We start from the raw sequence: 25,006 nt of genomic DNA, 5'->3' as shown, positions 1-25,006 counted from the left end.
AAGACAGAATCAATTGAAGGAATCCACACAGAGACAAGTAACAGATATTCCTGGACATGAAGAAGCATGTCACAACAAAAACAGAGTGATGCAGCTGAAAAGGAATCCACCCTTGGTGTTTATACATAACAAAATGCTGAGTAAGAGATAGCACTATAGTTAGCAAAGCCAGGGAAGCTGGCCACACAGGCATGGAAAGTTAGAGAGGTTATTTCTTTCAAGAAGGGTATTTGAATCAGTGTCAAACATTGACAACAGCCTGGGTAATAAGAACCAAAAGGATTTCATAGACATCAGTGGATATATGAAAAAACTCACATGGGTAACTCACGTCATTTGCCTGAGTTACCTCAGAAAGGAACCAGGGGTGTTTTGAAATAAACCAGATTTATGTAGGACAGCTGACATATCTGGCTACTTTTTTTGGTGGTTGTTGTTTTAGAAGAGCTCAGCTAACTGTTCCTGCACAGCTGTTATGGTCATACTCTTTCCTGCCATTCAGCCAGTAGCACCTGACAGAGCAAACCACAAGCACAGGGCCAAAGTTCCTGTGGTTCTATACAGGTCGATGTGCAGCAATAGTCACAAGCAGAAATAGTCACAAGAGTGTCCTAGAAATTTTAGGGTTCTAACACACAGACTTCTGTCCTTGCTCCAGCCTCAAGAGCAAATACATCCTTAAAAAAACACTGGTTCATAAAACAATTCAGGTTGGAAGGGGCCTCAGGTAGTCTACAGCCCCACCTCTTGCTCAAAGCAGGGCCAGCTACAGGACTAGATTGGACTGCTTGGGGCCTTATCCCTTCAGGTCTTGAAAACTTCTGAGGATGGAGGCAGCACAATCTTTCTGGGTATCCTGCTCCACTGCCTGACTGTACTTGTGGTGAAACAGGTGATACTTGTTCTTATATTCAGCTGGACCATATTTTTTGTTTCAATTTAGCCTGCTGTTTCTCATCCTATTACCATGCACTGCTGTGAAGAGCCTGGCTCTGCCTTCTCAGGAACATCCCTGCAGTAGAGGCAGCTGCTATGAAGTCCTCAAAACCATCTCTTCTCCAGGTTGAGCAAGCCCCAGTCCCTCTGTCTTCTCACAGAGTGAGAGGCCATACCCTGAATAGCCCTTCTCTGCCCTTGCTCCAGTTTGTTTGTTTCTTGGACAGGGGAGCTCAAGCCTGGATGCAGTACTTTTAAAGTAGTGCAACCAGCGTGGAGCAGAGGAGGATAATCACTTCCCTAACCTACTGGCCATGCTCCTGAAAACTGGTGCCTTTCTCTGTGCCTGAGGTGCTCTGGTGTCTTGCACTCAGCTCACTGCCTACCCACCTTTCTGCAGAGCTACTGTCCATACCATCAGCCCCTGCTATTGCTGTAAAGATCTCTTCCTTCCAATGCACAGGACTCCACATGTGCCCTTGCTCAATTTCATAAGGTTTCTGCTGACCCATTCCTGCAATCTCTCCAGGACTCTGGATGATGGCTCTGCCCTCAAACAAACTCGTGCACCCTATTTGGTGTCACCTGTGAAGCTCACAAACGTGTCTCCAACATATCTTCTGCTCATTGATATATTAAATAAGACTTCCTCCAGGACAGACCCTTGCAGTACTTCACTTCTTACTGGCCTCTAGCTACAGTAGTCAGGATCATCAAGAGCTGCCTGGAAATGTGCTCAAAAGCATGCCAGTGAAATGCTTTTGAGTTTTGGGCTAGCAGGTCCAGGTATAAGTTAAGACAACTGAAGGCCACCAAGGTACTAAGGCAGCGTAAGGAGATAGCAGAAGTACTTCAATCTTTTTCCTTTTGCAGGCTGATTGCAACGACCTAAGGGCAGGTAGGTCATGATTTGCTCATGTCAAGGTGGTCACCAGACCACCCATCTCTGTCATTCCAGTCCAAGAAACCACCACGACTTCCAAACCTAGACAGTGACTTCTGTCTGCATTTCAAGAATTTACATCCTGTAGCTGAAGATAAAAGATTGCATCATTGCCATGTTTGCAGAGATGGAAAAGTTTTCCAAGACGCATTTGTAAAGAGGAAAGATGTTTCAAAGGCCCTTGTCTCCCTCCTGCTAATAAATTTAGGCACTCTCCTATCTCCCTGCCTTATGCTTTGCAAAGGTCTTCTACATGCTTTGGTCACTGCAGACTAAACACATTGGAAAGCATAATTGTTTATCAACATATGTGAGACTAACAGTGGACACAATCCAAAGGAACATCATACAATTCACTAGGGCCCAAAGATAAAAATTACTAAATACATACTTTACAAAAATGTGTCTGGAAGGAATTTCAGCCTAATAAGTCAAAGGCAAAACCATGTGTAAAATAATAAAATGCATGGAGAACTATTTATACTTAAATTTGCCTTAAAAGCTGACATTTGTGTTTCTACCCAGTCTCCTAAGGCTTGCAAACTAGCACCATGTTAAAACAGAAAGGACAGTTTGGATCTGAAACCTTTTTACTTTCAAATGTGGCTTTGTCACATTTGTTTTTTTCACATTCCTATGAAATAAGACTTATATGATTGTGGGAATTCTACACAGCATGTCCACACATACATTTGTGTCTGTTCACCCCTAGAAACTTCTGAACACACTGTTAGACTTGGATAAGGGATAAATGAGTGCCAAAGACTTCCTAAGAGTTATAAGAAAATAAGGGGCCAGATGAAAAGGGAAACCATAACCACTCTCACAGGGAGTAGGGGAAGCCTGTTATCTCATCCTCTTTTTAGGTATCAGAGAATCCAGATGGCAGGCAGACGTTGGGAGCCAGATGTCCACAGCTCTGTTGCTTGAAAGATCACTTCTTATCAGTCACTGCATGGCTCTTCTAGTCTGCAGCAAGACAAACCCACTCCCCCCAGGCCCTCAACTCCACATCTGCATATATACCATCAGTGCAGCCCTTAGCACTGCACACTGTGCTAGACACTGAGTAAACAGAGAGCAAAAAAGACCTTTGACCTTTAGTAAAGCAGGGGGCATGTCATTTGTACCAAAAATCCCCCTTTAAAAGATCTCTGCATTATACCTAATGCTCTTTTCCCATTACTCACAAGATAAAACCTGCAGCTCACATTTCCAAACTGGGATCTGTCAAGTTGTTTCCCAAGGAAATGAGCAGAGGACTGTGCATTTTTGAGTTTCATTAACAATTCAGAAGGCAGATGGGTACACATTTCTGAATCTTCGTTAGCTAGCCTGGAAGAGCCCTCTTTCCCCCAGGGTCTTCCCAACATTTCCAGAAAAGGGAGTGCAAAGAAACACCAAGATGCTTACCTGCATAGGATGAAACAGGGGAGATCTGTAGAGGGTACAGCTGGCTCATGCTGAGGGGCTGTTCATCACTTTCTGTTGTCACCTCTACCACCTGACAAACATCAGGAGGGTTGGCAACTATCACCTGCTCCTCACTGCTGCCATCAAGGTGCGGCTGTCCTACAACTTGGGATTAGAAACAAAAAAATTGATTACTGACAACATCTCAACTCTGTTGAACCTCTAAGACCCTGCTTGGTATCTGAGTCTTCAACAGTCTCAGCTCTTTTTTCCATGCCCACCACCTGCTTTCAGGGGATATAAGTTTCAGTGAGAGTTCTAAAGGAAATCTGTGATCCTCAACAAGCAAGCTGTAAACCACGGTCTCTGAATGCTCTAAGGTAAACTTTACAACAGAAGACCAGAACTAGCATGCAAAAACCTTGCATGGGGTCAAGCAAAACACTGTGGAACTCTGATGTATATATGACATGAATCTATGGAAAATTTCTGCTCCAGTTAGATGGCTACTGTCACTGACCCTCACAATACTATCGATGGTATGCAGAAAAGAAATTTGTACCTGCAATCCCCACAGTTTGTGACAGAAAGCTACAGTATGGTTAGATATTAACTGAGGGGTTTCCTATTCCCCCAGGCACATGATATTTATTACCAAAAGAGCACATGAAATTTAATATCAAAGGAGTGTTACGTATTTCTACAAAGTGAAGCAACCATGGATGCTTTCCAAGAGTCCTGAAATGCTTTGCAGATATTAGTTGTTCTACACTACAACCTTCTGAAAAAGGTTGACAAACCAAGGTACCAAGAAGTTACTGAGCAAAGCAAAAGTATGGTAAAAGCCAGAATCCCATTTGTCTGAAGCTGCTTTGACAGAATTTCCTGTCTTGTACAACTCCTCCTTTAATCCCAGCTGTATGAGCACATGACAAATGCATTAATCCAGAACTGAAAGCCAATGAGTTAGATCAGAAGAATGCACAGGGATGGAGCCATCTCAGAGGATGGCTAACCTGAAACCATGGTTACCCAAGAGAAAGACTAGTGATATTCTTTCACTGAACATAAAGCTTCACAAGGAACAAAAGGCTAAATTCTGTATAAACACAACACTGTGTTGTTCAAACAGTCCATTTTTTTCCTTGACCCATGAGGGGAAAAACACATAGGCAATGAAATACAACAGATCTTGCAAGTTTTCAGTTAAGTAACCTGAATATATTAATTATTAAATTTGAAAAAGTCAAAAGATAGTATCTATTCCTTGATGAACTGAGATAAATAAACATGAATGCACATGTCTATACACACAATCCACCATGGCATTCTATCTTTAGACAGGGCTTTTTGAAAAAGAAAAGTGACAGGTATTTTTCCCAGGGAAAAGCTGAATATTAGTTTGCTTTGTGAAGTGCCAGGTTACCACTGGAAAACCTTCAAAACTTAGATGTGTATTTTAAGAAACAAAGCCAGCATAAAGAAAATTACATACATACCGGATAGACTTTTTAAAAGTTGATCATTACAATTAGTATAATTATGTTTCAGATATTTTGTTTCACCTTTATTTCACCTTTCCTGGTTCTGAAACAATCAGCTTTTATTAAGTGTGGTGAGAGTGGTGCAAGAGCACACACAGTTAATTTTTTATCTGGGAGAGACTGATATTGCGCAAGCCACTCAGGGAATGAGCAGGCCATCTGCACTGTTTTATCTCTTTCCTCAATACCTGACAAATTCTTACCCACCCTGAGAGATAAAATGCACAGCAAAAACTACTGCTCACTTGAGCAATATGCCACAGTTTCCAGTGAGCTGCACCTATGGCAGAAACTCTGCAGGTGCTGTTTGCCTTTCATCCACTCTGGCTGATTTCCTGTCTTTCTGCAGAACAATTCTATTTTACCTTTTCCTCTCTGTTTACATTCAAATCCTTCCTGCAATCCTAAATAACAGCTTCTTTCTCCAGTCTGGATAAGCAGCACAGCTCACATCTCAGTAATTAAACAACACTGGGTGACAGTTTCCTACCTGATCCTCAGTCAGTGAACAGGAAGCACTAATAGCATTATGGTGCTACTCCTTCAAGCTATAACAGCAGGAGCATGTTCTAATACTCTTACAAAGCAACAGCTGCTTAAATGAACTGCCATAAAGAGAGCAAAACTACTCACAAACTCCTCAGCCACACAAGTACTTCAGGGGAATGACTATGCAAAGCCCTGTGACCTAAGAAATGGGGATCAAAAATAGTCACTGCATATGATTTCTGCCGTCTTTCCAAGCAGAATACTAACATATTTGTCATATTTAAAAATGGAATTCTAGACAAAATGGTATGTGGGTCATACTGTTAGGAGCTCTTGCTGCAATGACAACCTTAGCCAAAAAAGAGCTGTCAAAAGCCCAGTCCAATTATTCTACTGAGGACCAATTATTCACATGCTGAGATGATAGTTAATTTCTAATGTACTGGTTTCTAAATGCAGCCTTAGATAATCCTTTTTGTTAGCTCAGTGATGTTAAGAACTATCTCTGCTACTGAGGTGTCAGTGAAAAGAACCAAGTTTCTACATTTTGCCTGCTGGTTTGAACACCCAAATAAAATGGTATTCTATACAAACCTCTGCTTTAAGCAATGGGGAACTGCCATCTGTTTGCAATTTAACTCCCATGTGACATTGGCTACAGCCTCTTCATGAGATTGCAATTTAACTCCCATGTGACATTGGCTACAGCCTCTTCATGGCTCAGGACTACCCTGTGGAATAAGTCCCCACCATGAGAAGCCAGCTAAGAGTGCCTGGAAGTGCTTTACTCTCAAGGGAACCCTCCCAGTGGCACAGTACTGCTCACTGTCTCTGCAAATGGTGGGGCTGGCCTGCAACCACAATCTTGCATGGCCTAGGCTGCTGAGAAATGGGTCTACCTGACTGCAACTGTGGCATTCCCTGAAGTGCAAAATGCTGATGGAAAGATAAGTCTGGCAGACCAGAAGGGTTTTTGAAGTCATCTGTGTACTTAGTATGTAAAAAAGCATAGGAGTACTTACCTACAAAGTTCACTGTGCTGTCAACTTCATTTTTTATACTGGAGGACAGGAAATAGTCAGAAGTGACAGCATTTATCCCATTCATCCCAAAAGATGATTCAACTGGCTCTTGCTAGAATGAAAACAGTATAGTTGGGTCAGGACTACTTTATTTTAGGAGATAGCTTATCTCTTTGTTCTGAGATGGTAATAAATCCCACCACTTCTGCCTGCCATATACCCCCTGCTCTCTGCAGGACACTGTCTTAGAACAAATATTTCTCTGAGGAGAAGACTGGGACTAATTCATTTCCAAATCTTGTGCTTTGAAAGGAAAGCTATTTTTAATCTTCAAATTTAGAGTAAGCCTTCAGAGAGCAAGGAAGCAGCAAGCTATTTACTACAAGAGATTAACATTTGAAACAAACAAGGAAGAAACATTGCTTTAAAACAGTACTCTATTTAATATTCATCCTCAGTCCCTTCCAAATATGCTCTCTTTGCACTCTCTCAAAGGAAGTCTTAGTTTCTGTACAGCAATTAGTAAATTCTAGCCTTAATTTTTCTCTACAGCAAGCCTGAAAGCAAACCAAAGTGTTTACACTAAATACAGCCTTTTAGATCACATCATAAACATTATCACAGGGCAACAGCATTTGGAAAACACCACCTGTTCTACCCAGACTGAGCTTTCCACAAGATGCCTCTCTGTAAGCCTGATACACTCAAGTGGGAATCTAAAAAAATCCCTTCAGGGTAGACACCAAAAAATTAATTCCATTAAATCAGGATTTCTTTAAAAGGATTATTCTACACGTGCCACTTCCTCCCCACTATTGACTCTCTCACAGGTTTATTGGTTACAATGTCTAAAGTCTTCTGTTCTTACTCTACCAGCCCTGCAAGGCTGCAAGTTGTCCCCTGCTTGCTGAGGACTCACAGAGAGGACTCACAGAGCTGTCCACACCGTGCTCATTTTCACTGCTCTAAACCATTTCAGCAAAGGCAGGCAAAGGTGAGCCTCAGGACCTGCAGTGCCAGCCCATCCCAGTACTGCTGAACTGCTATCCTTGGGACAAAATATTGGGGGCACTGTGGTAGGTTTTTTCCTGGATGTCACATTCTGTGATCTACTCAAAAAGAATTGTCACTTCCACACAAGCACCTCCCCAGACACTAAAGCAAGGCAAACAGCACCCTGTCACAGCATTCCTGGCACATCAGAAGGGTGGAGAGTTAAGTGTTAATGGCAACTAGGTCTTTGATGAGATGCACCAGTTCTGCTGCCCTACAGGTCAAAGACTTGGAGAGCTTGAAAAGATAAAATTAGCTGCTATTGATCCATTGAGGGTCACAACTGCAAAGATAGGTTCGGGCTGCACTCTGGAGCCCTGAGTATCTGGTGCTGTTTGCTTTAATTCACAGCAAACTCAGCAGCCCCCATGGAAACACTGTGCAGGCAGCACTTGCTCAGCTTTACTGAGGCTTGATTACTGACAAGTTTATTTAGTAGCCCCTTTCAAGCTTCAGAAACAAATATGCATCTTAGAAAACAAATATGCATCTTAGAACTCAGGTGATGGTGCCAGATCCACAAAGAGACTTGGATACTGGCACAGTTGGTGTTAAATCACCTAAATTTTGAGTGTTCAGATGTCCACCCTAAGCCAGATGCATGGAGAAAGCTGTCACTAGGATTTTAAAAATAACTCTCAATGTGGAACTGCATGGTCTAAAGGATACGTCTAGGATAAGGTAGAAATTAAGCCTCAGTTCAGTTCTTTGTTTCAAAAGAGACTGGTTTTATCTGGGCTGCTCTGACATTTCCCTTTCCTTCCCATTGTTGAGAATTCATTTTAAAAGAATTTAATGAATTGCAATGATAGACTCTGTTTGCCCAAAAGTGCAGTGACAGATCTACCTGTGGGGTGGGAGATTTGCTTGCCCCTTTGCTAAGGTGGAGCAGGGATTTGGTAAGGCTCAACACTCTCATGTGCATAAGGATAAGCAGTGACTGCCCTGAGCACCGTGCTCAAGCTCAGCCCACCAGCAATTGCTGTGGGTGCCCACAGGGTCCAGCAGTGGCAACAATGGGAAGCTCACTGCAAGGCTCTTGCAATGCTGAAGTCCCTTTGCAGATCTGTGCTCAGATTCTCAGCTTCTGCTGCTATCACCCCCCTGCAGTTACCAGGCAAAGTGTGGAGTAACCTCCCACTGGGCTCCACTAAAAAAAAATTTTCAGGGTAACTGTAAGGCATTCAATTCAAAACATACAACTTGGATCTCAGGAATTCTCATCACCAAGCAAAGCTTTCATGCTCAGAAATGTGCATTTGCTTTAATTCACCTACTACCCTTCTTCACTACTAGAGCTTTCAACATCCAACAGTCAGCCTAAGAGTGGCTGAGAACAGGAAGAGCACCTCTTCAAATCCAAACTAGTCACTGCACACTTCTGTCACAATGGGGGAACAGACAGGAATACTACCTGGCCCCAGCTCAGAGCACAGGAACTAGCAGGAGGTGTCACTGGTAGGTAGGTGTATGTGCTGGCACACTGCTCTGCTCTGACCAAAGCAGTTTTACTGCCTCCCTCTGAACATCAGCTACCATCAGAGTCACTTGATAACAAGCACATGTGGCTGCAAGAGCCACACAGGAACGGGATAGTTACAAAGTGGTTCTTTTATGACAATTTAAAAGTCATAGCATTCTGACATGTAAGTGCACAAGTCACAACTGCTGTGGCAGCACCTGCTTTCCAAACCCTTTCGGTGGAGGACTTTTCACCACATTTCTGGGTTCACCTGGCCCAGAGAATCTCCTGGCCAGAGCCTGCAGAGCCTGAACCCAGGCATGGGTGGCACAGCCCTTCACAGGAGAGCAGCAGGGGACCAAGCTGCCCTTGCACTGTAGACACAGCTGCTACACACAGCCCAAGAACACCAATTTTACTGAAAGCTGACAGTCTGAAATCTCTGAGATTTGCTTTTTGTTACAAATTTGAAGGTGGACTAGCTCCTGCTGCTGTGTAATACTGACCACCTTTCAGAGGCCCTTGGCAGAGGTGTGCAAGCTAGGAAACACCATGCCTCACAGGGAGGGCAGACATCAGTCTGGGCCCACGCTCAGCACGAGCAGAAATCTCAGGCTGCAACTGAAGAGCTTTACAGCTGAGGCCTTCTAACTGACAAAACATGAGCACAAGGTGCAGCTCTGACCCTTGCCTAAATGAAAATGCATTTCCAGTGCTTTACACACAAAAATTAATTGCTCCAAAAGGTAGCTCTATTGTTCAGAAGCATTCCTTCCCTAATTACTATATTTCTCCTTACAGAGACAAACAAATGGCAAATGTATTGCTGAGACTGCCAGTTTTCCAACCTCCAGGCATTGTAACACAAGGGCTGTATCCATTGATGACGTAAGTGACGGCTTTAACAGCCTTCACATTTCAAAAAAAACAACCCCAAACATCCCGGGTAACTGTAGTTACTTAACCAAACCACAAGCATTTGCAAGTACCCACCACAATATACTGTTGGGGCTGTTAAAAAATATCTGCAACAGATTGTATTCACAAGCACTTGCACCATTAAACAGACACTTCTTACCTTAATCTGTTTGAATTTGTCATCCTTCTCAGATTTCGTCTTTTTTCCTGCAACAACAGAAGGGAGATTTCATCAAGTCCTGTGTGCCATGAGTTATCCTTCACACTTTCTATATTCACCAACAAATAGCCCCAAAATGAGCCTCAAAATAGCAGGACTTCCTAGTTAAGGGAGAACACATTTTGCCTAATTTTACCCTTCTCTTAAGGCCCGGGAGGCAAAAAATTCACCTTGAATTGCTGGCTTTGTGTTTCTTTTTTAAAAGGCTACAAAAGAAAACCACTATGGGACCCAGGAAAGCAACCGCAGTCAAAAAATCAAAGTGAAAATATGGAAGAATGACAAATTAAAACACAAGACCTGTTTAAAAAAAGGTGAGGGGAGAAAAATATTCTTAAAGGGAAGAAAAATCAAAATATATGCCTCATCACATTTCTGATGCTCTCTCTGTAGCTACAGGAAAAGGGAGATTGTTAATTGATTTAATGTGAAAAGAGATCACAATAAACTTCAACCAATATTTTTGCAAATAGTTGCAACCTAGTAAGGAAATACAATTCATGCAAGAGTGGTGTATGCAATCATGATGGGCTTGGGAATCCCCAAAACCATACTGCATGTGACCTTCACAAAATGTCATGCACCTTGGAAGACCCTAGTGCTGCTGCCCCTGCTCTGATCTGATGCAGAAGCTCAGACTTGCTGGTGCAAGCTCAGCTGTGCCCCAGTGTCAGCACAGACATGTCCCAGGAGCTTCTCCCATCTCTACTACATGATACCACAGAAAATTAGAAACGTTTGCAGCCAGATTCTTTTGCTCCCACAAATGTTTAGCCACATGACACAAAAAAGGGCATGTGAAAATATATGTGAGGTCCAAACTATCTCAGGGTTTTACAGTAACTGGACTTTCTGCAGAATCTTCTCCTGCTACAGCCCCTGTTCCCAGAATCTCAGCTTTAAAGATGAACTTTTGTAGCTCCTGCAGGAATCTACTGCCAAGAGACATGTTATGGTCCAGGGGAATGTGTTTAAACATATAAAATACACTATTGACAAGAGACTGGAAACAGTTTCAAGATAAATATTCTACCTTTTGCACATTGATCTTCCTTTCACAGAATGATTCTGCCCCAAAAATGCCATGGTTCATAATTTCCAGTCACACTGACTTTAAACTGAAAATCTGCCTTTCACTTCTCAATCTAAGGAAGTAGCAAACTGTAGCTACAGGTGAACTGAATTGGAATTTAGACGAACACCTTGTGTCTGGTTTGCAGGTTATCTTTTAATCCAAAATTCTAGACAACAGAGGATACCAGAGGACTAAGGAAATCATTGTTCTACTGCATAAACCAGTAAGGAAGCCATATGAAAGCTAATGAGACCTAAATCAAGCAGCAATGTTTCTACTTTGAAAGAAACCAAATACTCATGAGATTGACCTGGTGGTTAGGCCTTCTCCTGGCAGGCAGGAGATTTAATTCCTAAATTTGGAGATTCAGATGATTTCCCATTTCACCATTATTGTGCTCTGTGGCTTGGTTTTCCATGGTCTTTGTAACTAACAATGTGGTTTCGTGGTTTAGTGTTCTGAGTGAGTGTACTGCTCTCAAGTAAGAGCCAGTTTAATTGTACCCTTGCTTGAAAAAAGATACCAAAATGTCTGCCACCATATTCTGAATGACCCCTACTGAGTTCAATGTGTTGAGCTCTAATACACTCCAATCACATTCCTTGACTGAAGGAGACCTGGGACTAAATTCTGAACACAACTCCAGCAGCTTTAACAGACAAATATCAACAGCTTGGGGGTATCACATCTCATTGATCCTCTCTTCTGAATGCAGCCCATTTTTCATACAGGTGTTCCTAAGTTCCAGTCATTTCCCAGCCAGCCAGGGCACCATGTGCAGCTTGCATTGGTGGCTTGTTGCGTACTGAGCTACCTGCAGTAGGTGTTTTTCTCAACACAATGCCCTCAAGAGCATTTCATGTTGACAAGCTCTCCCCTGTACCTTTTTTGGAAGGTCTTTCAGATAAGGGCAGCATCCGGTACACCCTGAAGGCATTGTTTCCTTTCTTTATGCTTTTGTCCTTCACTTCTTCTATGTCAGGCAGGGAGTTCATAGCACAGCGGAAGTTTGCCTTCCATGTCTTTGGATCAGGTTTATCTACTCCTGACTGGTATTTCCCTGAGCAAGAAAAGAAAAGTTAGGCACATATGACATGTGATTCAAGATTTGAGGCAAATTAATAACAGCGCAGGTTAGCTTCAAGGTATCAGCCTTTGGTTCCCATGGCAAGCATTCTAACAATAGCTGAGGTTGCAAGAGAGTGCTGTGATCTCATTCTCATGCACATTTCTAGAACAGATGATGAATGGTTTGTGCTCAAGAAAGACCCAGGGCACTGCAGATCTGATGTGACTCCATAACAACATGGAAAAGCTTGCACAGCATTTACCTTTATTATGTCAGGTTCAAATCCATCGAAAGGCATAAAATGCCTAAAGGCCTATGTCTACAAAGTGCTGACTGTGCTCTACTCCTGACAGTTTTGAACCCAATTGCTAACATTTAAATCAATTAAGTTTTACTGTGTTCCTCAATGCAAATGAGTTATGGCACTTCAATTAAGCTAGAGAGTATCATAGGCCTTGAAAAAACACTTGCCTCCCACAAATTTGGAAACTTAAGTTCACTCTCTGTGTTAATAAATGCAAAGACAAGAAAGAAGGAAAATGTAACTTTAAAAGGGAAAACAATGTGAAAATCTGTCCTGTAAAAAGAGAGTTCCAATACCTGTGTGAATTGCCCAGTTTCTAAATAAGGGAGCATCTTTTTCAACATCCCAACCATGTCTTGCAGCATGCATCCAGGGAATCTGAAAAATCTTCTTCTCCTGGAAGGGAAAACAAACAGGAAATGCCAACACTGATAGACTTGAGGAATCTTCTGATGATTTTAAGTCACTAATTTATTAGCACAGTTTCAGCATCTCCAAGTGTTTTGCTCCCTTCTAGTATCACTGAAATCAGCAGGAAAATATCCACTGGCATCACCAAAGCAGAACAGAGTCCAAGTGTATGAAATACTCAGAAGCCACTCCACAGAAGACGAGCCGGGCAGCTTTCCGAGCTGACACATGGAACAAACATGCAGTGCTACATATTTCTAAGCTTTCATACAAAGGGTAGTTTTGTCAGCACAGACACTTTTATGGTTAGCAAAAATAGATCTGAAACAAAACAACCATAGGAACAGAGCAAAATCAAGGATTTAGAATTCAGCCAATAAATACTAGTATGGTAAAGAAAAGAGGTCTTGCAAATTTGTGTGCCAAGAAAAAGAATATATCAGCAGTAGACATCTCTCCAGTGAGGATAAAAAAAACAGACATTCATGTGAAGTGACACTCATGAAGAAGTGCATTGAAGATACCTAAACACATTTTAGTTCAGAAACTTTAGACCAAAGAAAAGTGCACTTAAAGAAATGCAAAGGAAGGTTTTTTAAAAATTTGGTTTTTTAACACACAGCTAAATCAGGGCATGCCTTACATGGTGTCAGTATAATCATTCCTCAAGGATCATGGAAGATCCCTGGCAACTATTAAAGATGATAGTTTTAGCATGTAGCTCCAGCTCTGGGGGCCCAATGACTTTCAGAGCTTGAATAATGTGTTTCCTACACTCCTTCCACAAGCACTTAGCACACAGGATACTGGGCCAGAAGGATGCTGGATCAGATGTGTTTTTATGTCACACAACATGGTAATGAATTCCTTTGTCCTGACTAGAGGGCTGCTTCAGAACTCTTCATGCTTTTTTCTGCAAAGCCATACAAACTGAGCTTGTTCCACAGCACTTGTTTTTTAATCCCCTGTTGGGAAGAATACTTATCTGGCTTCACATGCAGACATCTTGCACTATAAACTGTCACTGCAGGTTCACATCCAATTATCAGTCTCTGAAGAGAAAAGTACTTCCAGGGCAAAATGCACCCTCCTCCTGCAGCAGCCACCTAAGCTATGCTGCCTGAATTTCACCCTAAAAGAACTTATTTCTCTCTACTGACTACATACAACTCTAGACAGGCAGCTCTCACTTAAATGACTGCATTGTAGATATCTGGCTGGGTGAGATGAATCCTTCACCCTTTCCCCTTCCCCCAACAACCACTTTTCTTTCCTGACTGTCTGGTTAATATTTCACTCATGCCAAGGCTAGGTTTATTTCCCTTCCTTCCATGTGATCTTTTCTTCTCCTGAGCCTGCCTTTTGTCCTTCAACTCGTCTATAATCCTTTCTGTCATATTTGCTTGTTCAGAATTGCATTTTTCCCTTCTTGCTTGGCTTCATCTTTAATTTGGTGCAAACAATTATTTAACATGTTCCTCATTCCCCTCAAGACCTCACACTCAATACTCCTCTTAATGTAGTTACATCACTTCTGTCACGTGTCTTTTGCCTCTTTACTCTTCCCTCTACGTATAAGAATATCATCAACACAGATACTTCTTTCCCCAACTCAAAGCAGTCAAAAGAGAGCCTCAAATTCACTGTTTGGGGTCCACAACACTACTGCATTCATCAGACCTAGAATAAGCTTCCCTGCCTTTACTCTTCATAGACTATAATAAGCATGGGAAAAAAAATCATCACTTCAACAGAAAACAGTTTCTATCAACAAGAACTTTAAGAATAGATCAGATTAAAATAGATCATATGATAATTCAAAACCTAGCAGACTGAACAAGACTCCAGACATAGCATCCTGTCATCATCAACTGTACTCACTGCTTCAAAAGAAGCTGCAAGGACACTCAACAGCAGTCTAAGTGGTCATTACAGTGCTTCTGCTCATTACAGAAAGTTCTTCCCAATCCCAGACGTATTGAAGCACAATAATTATATGAAATTATAACACAAATTACAAAATCACAGAAGCTATGTGTATTACAATTTTATAATACACATTTTATTCTGTCACATACTCTGTGACAGCTCAGGTGTTTCTGTTTCCAGTGTTCAGAGGAACACTGACCTCTCACACTCCCCCTCCTCACATCCCTTCTGCTGAACGATGTTGTTTCACTCACAGCTCCCAGTTTTGTCTCTCTGGGAAAGTAAAGAAATTCCCTTCCTCCTTCATGCCACTCAGAAGGATAACAATTTCACCAAAGAAGTCCATAAGTATTTATGCTTTAAGCCCTGTAAGGAGGGGCTTGCTCTGGAGGTATAAGGATGAACTGACAGTAGGGGAAAGAATTATGTGTCACCTGTACCTGATTTGTCATTTCTAATTGAGAGAGGTTTAATTCTTTCTTCAGTTCAGAAAAAGTCCCCAAGAACAGACAGCCAATGACAACCCAGAATGGTAATAATTTCTTTCATATTTAAACTTATTTCCTTAAAAGCTGTGCACACACATGAGTTTCATTCTCTTGATTATCTGACACACCTTCTTATCTAAACTGTGAACTATCCTTTACCAAATTCTGATTAAAATACTACAGCCTATGAAGTTGATTCTGTGAGTATAGAACAGGCTGTGATACACGTGACACTTCATTGATTCCATGCACAGCTTTGTTTATGGTCAGGATTTAAAGCAAAAATATAAATATTTTTGGTTTAATGATCCGTTGTTGGAATGAATGTGCAAACATTTTTTAACAGAAATGCTCAAGAGGGCAATTTTCTTGTTGAGCATAGTAAAGACAATCCAGGCTGATGCCAAATCAGAGGGTAGAAGTGGAGAATCAGAGTTTAATAAACCTCAAGGCAGAGAAATTATTTCAGGATTAGGCAAGAACACCCAGCAAAGGACAGCAGACACAGACTGTCAGTAGGAAACTTAACACCAAAATAGAGATATTCAAGGAGAAGGACCCGAACATGGCACTCAAATTACAAAGACAACAGTAAAAACCTGTCTCCTCTTCAGCTATGACCCCATTATGCAAGATCAAGGACCTACTCAAATTCACAGTGCAGCTAACTAGGGAATGGATAAAGCAATATTTATTTACCCAGCCACAGCATGAGACTCACTGATGCAGGAAATTACTGAGAAACAAGGCTCATAGATGAAATTTAAAGCACTCCTTGTCATTTCAGTCATGAGCATTTCTAGCTTTGAAAGATGAAAGAAAAGGTAGCAATTTCAATTGTCATTCTTCAACTTTAAAAATGAGCACCTGAGTACCATAGCTACTACTGCTATAGGGAGGATACTAGACTATTTGTCCTAGTCACTTAACTAGACAGGCAGTTCCTATGTTTCTGCCCCTGATTTTGTGCATTTACACCCATTCTGATAATAAAGTAGCCTCTGTAGCAAAAACAACTTCATGCTTTTCAGTGTGGTGAATTACTCTCCTGCACAGTGCAGAAAGCATGCCACATTTCCACAATTCATTACTATTCAAAGTCTCAAATACACTCCTAGATATTACTCAACCAATCATAATAAATTCAAATTGGGCACTGACATTTTTGAGTTCTTGATTGCACTCTCAAAGTGTCTTGAGCACTTAGTAAGAGCTCAGGACCAGAGATATTAGGTTTGAGTCAGACAGGGGAAAAGTCACCCTATTTTCTCTCGAGTTGAGAAGTGTCAGAGAAGCCACACAAGTCTGAAACAGCAGTTAATTCAACTCAGAGTCTAACACAGAAGAGTATTTTGAACACATCCTTCTGATGCTACTTGTTGAACAATGTGTTCCCAGGTTAAAAATAAAGTCCAAGCAGAGCCTCCAGAAACACTCACTTCAACAACAAAGAGTTGGAAAATGCTTTTAAATGAGCCACAAATCCACCAGGCCAAAGCAGGACGCTTCAGATCTGGCAGGCGAGACTGGAGGAACAGGTTCAGCAGGAAGCATTCAGCTTTGCCCTTCCTCCCCGTCACCCCTTTGAAAACCAGGAATGAGCTCATTTACCTATGCAGACCTCAGCCACTGCTATCAAGTTCCCCTTCAGCACATGCATGCACCCCCCCTTACCTTATTTAGCCATTTCAGCCCTGGTATTCTGTTGGAGTTGATTTGTTCTTCCAGCCAGGGCCGCATCCGCATCCTTTCGACAGGCATTGTCACCCACCTGGGAAGGAGCTGCAGGGAACAAGGGACAAGGTTACTGTTTGCCAGGCAGAACTCCCAGGCAGCTCCCCCACCTCTGCACACTACACTTATTACAGCTTTGCAGGCACTGAGAGATGGTAAATGTAAACATTATTGTAGCTCTGTGTGTGAGCCTCCCCTAAAAGCAACTTAGATGAAGTGTCCTTTATGGCAGAAAATATTCTTCTGGTACGCTTGTATTAGGAAAACCTTCATCTGAAGATGACATAGAATATCAGCAAAAGTTTGTCTGCTGATACAGGTGGGATACCAGAAGTCACAAAAAAAAAACACTTACACTCTTGGAGACACCTCTTTTCAGTCCACATACCTGCATTTGCAGACCTTATTTTGCCAAGGAAAAAATATGTAACGAAAGAAATAACACATGCAGGAAGCATGATTGTACTAGCTAAAATGATGCTTCTGCTAATGAAAGGGCTTTCAAATGGCAGTTTCAGTCCCATGAACTTGACTGGAATTAATAAAGGTACATTTTACATCACAGCAATTTAGCAGACCACTTTGATTCTAGCTGAGTAATTTGACCCCCTCCCTCCAGCTTTCTCTGATCAATCCACTCACTGATTTTTAGCTGTTATTTTACATTTCAATGCTGTTCAGCTATGAAGTGAGTTCTTCACACACCCCTCAACTACACTATGCCACCTTTTATTATCCAGTTAAGACTTAAACTGACTTCTTTTTCTGTCTCTCTCTCTCTCACACACATGCACACATGACCTCAATGCCACTTCCCTGTTTAGAGCTGTAAATTATTGACATAAGAGTCCAAAGTCTTGAACCCGAGGAAGAAAATTTTAAAAACATTAACCAACTGGCACTAGGTGCAGATTAAAGCACCACATTAAATGCCTGTTAAGCACCCTGGAACCCTTCATTTCCACATTCAAGTACTTGCATTTAGGCTGCTGCTTCTCCTTGCCCCCTCTGCACTGGGCTCAGCTCCTTCCTCTCTCTTTTGCTCTTCACATCTGTGTTCTCTGCATCATTTGTAACTTCTCTGCTCCACTGTTCTTGTCACCTTTGATCTTAAAAATAAAAAAGAGAAAGAAAAATTTGAAAGCACGCAGGAATGGCACAAATGTAAATGGGTTTGTTCTCGCTTCCTATGGGAGTACGGGCATGGGACAGACTAACAATTAGGCAGTACCAAGCCCACACCCAGCACAAGAGGAAGAAAAACGTTCAAAGTTTCCTCTCATTGCTCTGAGGACATGTATTTCCTTGAAACTAATAAGGAATTAAAATCTGAATGTAACAATAAGGTTCTTTGATGTGTTCAGAGAATTTACCAGCAGCCATGCTCACACTAATCTCTCAGCAAACATATTAGTATTTTGTTTACTACTCTGTGGAGCTGGTCACTCATGCTTCAGCTGCAGCCTCTTGCAGTAAACTACCAATTTCTAAAATAGCTCAGAAAACGGCTGCAACTGCTCAGCTCCCTTTCAGGTTCACTTCAGATATGAAAAAACAGCCAGCCCCAGGAATCCAACAGCAGACAAGCCCTTGTGCATATCCCCTCTCTGTGTAAGAGGGAAGCTCTTTTCTGGACAAGGGTGATGTGGGTTCAACTTTTTTAGCCCCCAGGTTGGAGGCAAACAGCCACTGCAACCCCCTCCCCTTGGAACCAACAATCCTCATCCAGGTTGCAGAATGTGCACAGGAGATCTCTACCATCTTCCCCTACTACAGTTTGAGTCAAAGCTGAAAAATGCAAATGGCAATGTACTAAAAACATGAGCAAATTTTTATTTGTCTGACAAGGCAGAAACAATTATCTACAACAGATACATTTCTTTGTAAGGCATCTTTGAGTATGCATGCACTTTGAGACAATTCCTGGAAACACTGTGCATGAGGTTCAACACTCAATATAAATGTTCCCATTTAGCAGTCAGACTCATCTTCTGGGTAATGAGCCCCTAAGACAAATTTCAAGCCCATCTGAACGAACAACTTAGACAGAAGGCAAAAAAGTCACCTTGAAAGCAGCAGCAATGGATCCCACTTGGGACAGGCAACATGGAAGAAAAAGAAGCTGCCTTTGCACAAAAGCAATACATGTCAGGAAATGAGAAAGCTGCCAACAATTGCTACCACAAGGAAGCCAGTCTTGCCCAAAATGGCAGAGTTGAGCCAACCTGTCTTTTCCCTCCCACATCCCTGTGGGCTTCCCCAGCTGCTCCTCTCTAGATGCTGCTGAGAGGTGCTCATCTCCTTTTTGTCACCCTGGGATTCCTCTGGGATTAGCAACTGCAGCTGTCAACACACACCTTTCCATCCATCACCCACACCAAGACAAATTAATCCCAGGTAATCAGGGGAGAAGTCTGGCTTGTGAGAAGAGAGGAATGGCTCCCAAGACCTGTTCATCTGAAAGTAAATTCAAACCCAGGTAAAAATAATCCACAATGATGTTCAGCTGGAGGGAACAGAGAGAATCTTCTGGAGTTACATCCTTCACAAAGGAGCAAGCAGAGCTGTGCTTCTGCTCATCAAAACACATTCCCTAACCCATGCTCCTTTAAGAGCACATGCTGATGAAAATAAAGCTGGATGGCATCAGAAGACATTCCCAGACCTATCTGCCTCAGGACAGCAATGACCACAATGGTGCTAAAATGTAGCAGAGTTTTTATCAGTTGCATGTTAACAAGATTCTTTTGATGAAAATACCAAGTCAACTCTACCCAGTAATTGCCTGTGGGAAATGAAGGTGCCTTATCTCCATCCAGGGCTGTCAACTGCATGATTTATTTGTACAGAAAGAAACATCAGCATCTGCAGTCCCTTAAAAGAAGCTCCTGTCTGTCCATAAATGGCATTACTGGGTGCACTTGAAGCCTTATTTCACTGACTCCAGGTGGGAGGATCTGGAGTCCATCTTTCAGTGAGTACAGATTAAATCACCTGACTTTAAGAATCATTCCAGTTGGTAAAGACATTTGAAATGCTCCAAAATAGGCAGCAAATACATGTAAAGTTTCAGGGGCCATTGCCTAACACCACGCCAGCTTCACCATCCATCAGGATATATCAATTATTAAACAAACCTACAAAGTCAGAAACTAAGGTAGGCCCTACAAAACAGCAGGTATGCCAAGTTTCTTGCCAGCCTCTCTCTCCAGTGTTTACCCAGCTGAAAGAAAAAAGGTAGAAACAGTCAATCCTTTTAATGACAACAAAACATCAACAAGTATAATCTGGAGCTGGCTGTAAAACCAGAAGCACTTACCCACCTATCTCCCACTCCTGGTCAGCCTCAATGGTGCAGTTCCCCTGCACATTCACACTTGGAAGAAGTTACATACATCTGTTGGAATTTTTTGTACCTGGGCCAAGTGCATGCCTAACAATATTTTCAGAGATGCCAAGGCATCCAGGTCCCACTGGCTTCACTGCTGTAATCTCCTGTGGGTACCCATCTGCTGGCCCAAGCAAACCTCTCCAGAAGCCTGGTTACTTTTGGCTGCCTGAACCTTCATCCTCTGGTTAACTAGGAGAGAAATGGCTTAATGTCTGCCTTGGGTCACTTGGCACTATCCTCCTCCACTCCACAGAGACCATGGATGGAGGCAGGGAGAGGAGCAGAGCCGGCTGGGAGGAAGGAAGGAGCAGAGGGGAGGTGCAGCCCCAGCTCCTCCAGTGGCAAAGAAGCACCTTATATCCATCACCCTTCAGTCCCATCCCAGTTTTGCTGCATGCTAATGCTACTCTTTACCTTGTCAGCCTTCTGAACAAGTCCAGGAACTTTGCAGGCTTCACAGGAAAATTATTAATATTCCCAGAGACCCAAACTTGAAGTCTTTCTGGCACTATGTTGATAATAATTCCTGTTTGTTTTTTCTTCTGGTTTCTCATGGTGGAGGAAAGGAAGACTAATCACCAAGAAACACAGTTAACTGCAGATGGGACCTTAGAAAGCTTTTTTTCACTCTATCTGAAAAGAGGAGCTCATTTAAGCACTGTAAGTAAGACTACCTGCTAGGATATCACTCTATAATTCTTAATAAGGCATTCTTAATAATGATAGCCAGTCTTCAAAAATCTGTATTTTTAATCGCGCCTCCTACAAATGTATTATAGCTCCAGAAATTAATTTCCTTTTCTTGCTCTATTTTAACCACTTGTCTTAATATTAGAGGGGACCACAGTCAGGGGCATTTGCTGTTTCAGAGGTGGGAGCTTAAATACATCGATGGACATGAAGACATCAATAAAATTATTCCCAAACCAGTGGCAAGTGGGCAAGACATCAGCCCCAGCTCACTGGGATTTGCATAGAGGGGGAGCCCACTGGGAACCTGTGAAGAGCCATTCCCACACAAGAAGCATGGCCCATGGATTGGCTGCCACCACAGTTTATGAAGGGATTATTTTGATGTTCTCTGAAGCTTTAGTTACTGCACTATTCCTGCTAGTCCAGTGGTCAGTTCAGCCTAGTTTTTGCAATGAGAAACTTCAAGAACATGGTGAAGGCTACTCCCCAACAAGGTATAAACTGGTTGTAACATGCATATACACATATTTTCACTCCATAATGATTGATAAAGAGCTTGCAGTCCCTCCCTACTCACCACAAGAACATTCTAGTAAGTCTGACTTGTTTTTTCCTTCACAGAGATAACACTCCTGCCATACAGAAAGTGTAACCTTTGAGAATGAAGAGCTCTTCACTAGAATTACAGCAGCTGTAGACAGAAAGTGAAAGCAATGGCATGGCAGGCATTACATCTGAGCAGTACACAATGTTCTCTTTCCTTCAGTTTCACTCTGGCAGCATCTGGATAACTGAAAAGGCACAAAGGTTATCCCAAAACCACAAACTAATCTGTATCTGTGGGTACTTTCTTAAAAGTATATTCCTATGGAACAAAAACAAAACAAAAAAAAATCCAAAACCAAAAAACCTCTGGAAAAGCAGCTCTTCTTTCCCTATCACAAGGTACCCAGTTAAAAGATTTGTCAGTATATGGAAATATTACTAACAGCTGTGAAAAGTTATGGTGGGACAAGATCTTGGAGGCACATTTGTGAAGCAGGACACAGCCTCTGCTCAAAGCTGTGGAAAAACATCTGTTCCTCAGAGGATATGTGCAGAACATTGCATGGTATCAATTTATCTTTTCTCTGCAAATACAGAACGGGTAATACTATTTTTTTGAGAAGCTATCTTTACTTGTGCTTTGCTGATAAACTTTTAAACTATTCCCTTTGTTTACTAAGGCTGATGCAGTCAAGAAAAGCATCAATCACCCCGTGTGACCAAAGAGATATGCTGAAATGAGACCATATGCTAAATTTAGGATTCAGAGAACTGGGTTCTGTATTTGTGTCTCTGCCAAGACTGTTCCAGCATACATGGAAACATGATCTTTTTTAAAGAACAGTACTTGGAGCAAAATTCTGCTCTTTGGTCACAGACTGAACTCTTTCATATAGGATTTTGCAATATGACCACCTTTTTCAGCTATTCTGCTGTGAATACCACTTTCAAACATTTCACCATCTGTACTCTGAGAAAAGCCCTGCTTAGAAGTCAAACTCATCAGAGGGATAGAGCCTTCTCTCAGGTAAAAAACCTGTTATACTCATCTGCCCAGAAATACTTCAGAAATGTGAGACTGACACTGAAAGGAAAGCAGAAATGCACTTTACTCAGTTGCTTTGATGTGGACACCTGAATTCCCCCTGCCTGCAGTGTGTGGGGAGACAAGACCTCTGCCTGGTACCTTTCCTATCTGCCATGAGGTGGAGGAGGCTCTTACCATAGGTGCTGCAGAACATGCCTTCTTTCTGATAATACCAAATTATCCTACATCTGTTTTTGGAACCAATGGCAAAACACTTCATTAAAGAGAAGTAAATGAGGGAAAGTGGGCATTGCCATTCTTAGAGGTACAAGGGTTACAGGTTCAAAGTGAAATCCTCACTTAGAAATGAAGCAAGAAAACCCATAAAAACCAGTAATAGACATTCTGGACTCATAGCTAGTTAGAAAGCAAAACCTACACTCTCTGGTCTTTTAACTGCATGTAATGGTGCCTCTTTTTTCTTCACCATTATTCTGTCAGTGATGCCCTGATGAACAGGGAGAGATGGGGAGACAACACTGGCAGATTTGTTTCTCACTAAGCACCTCTTGCTGTGAGCTCCATTAGAGTGTTCACCATGGCCAGTCTGCTCCACAGACCCAGTTCCTGTGCTGGCTGTAACACCTTGATCCATATTGTAGCCACAGCAATATCCTTCCTGCTTTTCCTAATGTTTTGGTGGCAGCAGAAAAGACTGTGTCCTTCCTGTCCTTCACCAAGAAAGAGTTCACTGCAGCCAGGAAAGGTGGTACTTTATTTACTCTGGTGCCTGCAGGAAGGACATAACTTCATCAAGAAAGGCTAGAAAGCCAAGAATTGGAGAGCAGGCAGGATGGGAGAGCACAGGTCCTGGGCAGAATGGTGTAAGGCATGGCCTGGCCATTAAGAAGAACCTGTACAGGCAACCACCAGGCAATACTTCACCTGCTTCCCTAGATTCCCAAACAAAACGTGACAGGGCTACAACAGGACTATAGCTGCTAAGGGGAAAGCTTTGTGGGGTGAAAACCTGGGAAATCAAGCTCTCCATGACAGATTCATGCTACCAACATGTGTAGCAACAGCTACCCAACCTTCCAAGGCCCTGCAATGCAGTGTCCAGGTTGTGCCCACCTCATTGCAAGGCAGATGGAGGAAGGCATTCAGCATGGACTCCTCTCCTGCTGCTGTACCCAAGAACAATACATAAAGTAGAATGAAGGAAAGCACTTTTATCCTCAAGCAACAGAGGGCAAAAAACAACCAACCCGTCTTTCCCTGAAAACAAAACAAAAACCAAAGAAAACAAAGGCAAAAGTAACTTAAACATGTACTGAAATCAGCATTACAGACTGCACGTTAAACACGCCCAGGAAAATGTTCTGTGAGAACTCCTACTGTATATGGAGTGTGTTTCATCAGCCCTATAGCATTTCTGTTCCACCCAAAGGGTGTTAACATGCCCTGGCTGCGATTCAAATGTTACACATCAAAACACACTCTTTCCTTTGGTTTCCATGCACAGCTTATTCTCCCTCAGCAGCAAAGACATGAGCTGTTACTTTGCAGTGATCTCAGGCTTCATTAAAGTTAGCCCTTGGATTTGCAGACTAGAAGTTCACCGAAGAAAATCCATCTTATTTTAATACAATAAACCCAGAAGGTTGCTCTTTTTTTGCTTCTGGACTAAGCCATGATGAAGCAAGGCTCCAGCCTCTCAATACCCACAATGAAATTTCCCTTGTGATGGCTCTACCTATCACAACACTTGAAGAACACAATGTCTGTGGCTGAGCACATCCACTCCTCTGGCATTGCAGCAGCCTACATCAGCTGGGAATTTGGGCCAGGCTTTTACCAGAGTGCTAAAGATCATCTCCACAGTATCCTTGCCACAATGCTCATCTACACAAGCATGAATGTCTGCTAGTCTGGTGACAATACAAAACAATTGCTTTCGTTTCAGCTTTACAAGAATACTTTGTTTCCTGGAGGTTTCTTTCATTTTTTTTTCCTCAGGTGTTCAGGGAGTGAAGATAGGAGATGCCAGAATCTGCTGGCATCAGGATGACAACACATCTTGCCAGCTCCTCCAGGAGTCTCAAAAGCAGTCATAAATAGATTATTTATAATCAGTCCAATATCTGATTAGTTTTCTTCTTAAGCTTTGCGTTACATCTGATGATTGACCATGATTTGTCCTCAGTATCTGGGATTTCTAAATATTTTTCTCTCAAACGCTGCCTAAAAGAGAGGTGGTGACTTTTCTGTACTTCACTCAGACAAGTTTGGGAGGGACTAGTTTACAAGAAGAGATTTGTTGTCATGGTTGTCAGGGA

The 25,006-nt window shown here is 42.2% G+C and overlaps 1 protein-coding gene across 4 annotated transcripts in view; it reads right to left on the bottom strand.

Annotated features, from left to right (window-relative positions):
- IRF2 (interferon regulatory factor 2) overlaps positions 1–25,006 on the bottom strand; it is a 39,334-nt gene that overhangs the window by 4,424 nt on the left and 9,904 nt on the right. For 3 of the 4 annotated variants that reach the window (XM_063156101.1, XM_063156102.1, XM_063156103.1), the window contains exons 2-8: positions 17,986–18,119; positions 16,951–17,058; positions 12,745–12,844; positions 11,959–12,135; positions 9,941–9,987; positions 6,348–6,459; positions 3,293–3,457 (exon numbers count right to left, since the gene is read on the bottom strand). In XM_063156101.1, coding sequence (XP_063012171.1) covers positions 3,293–3,457; positions 6,348–6,459; positions 9,941–9,987; positions 11,959–12,135; positions 12,745–12,844; positions 16,951–17,058; positions 17,986–17,991 — 715 coding nt within the window. In that variant the 5' untranslated portion in view covers positions 17,992–18,119. The remainder of the gene's footprint in view (positions 1–3,292; positions 3,458–6,347; positions 6,460–9,940; positions 9,988–11,958; positions 12,136–12,744; positions 12,845–16,950; positions 17,059–17,985; positions 18,120–25,006) is intronic. The other variant, XM_063156104.1, reaches the window with a different exon arrangement.

Source organism: Melospiza melodia, chromosome 5, assembly GCF_035770615.1.
Source record: "Melospiza melodia melodia isolate bMelMel2 chromosome 5, bMelMel2.pri, whole genome shotgun sequence".
Taxonomy (NCBI): domain Eukaryota; kingdom Metazoa; phylum Chordata; class Aves; order Passeriformes; family Passerellidae; genus Melospiza; species Melospiza melodia.
This window is presented reverse-complemented; position numbering and strand designations above follow the sequence as displayed.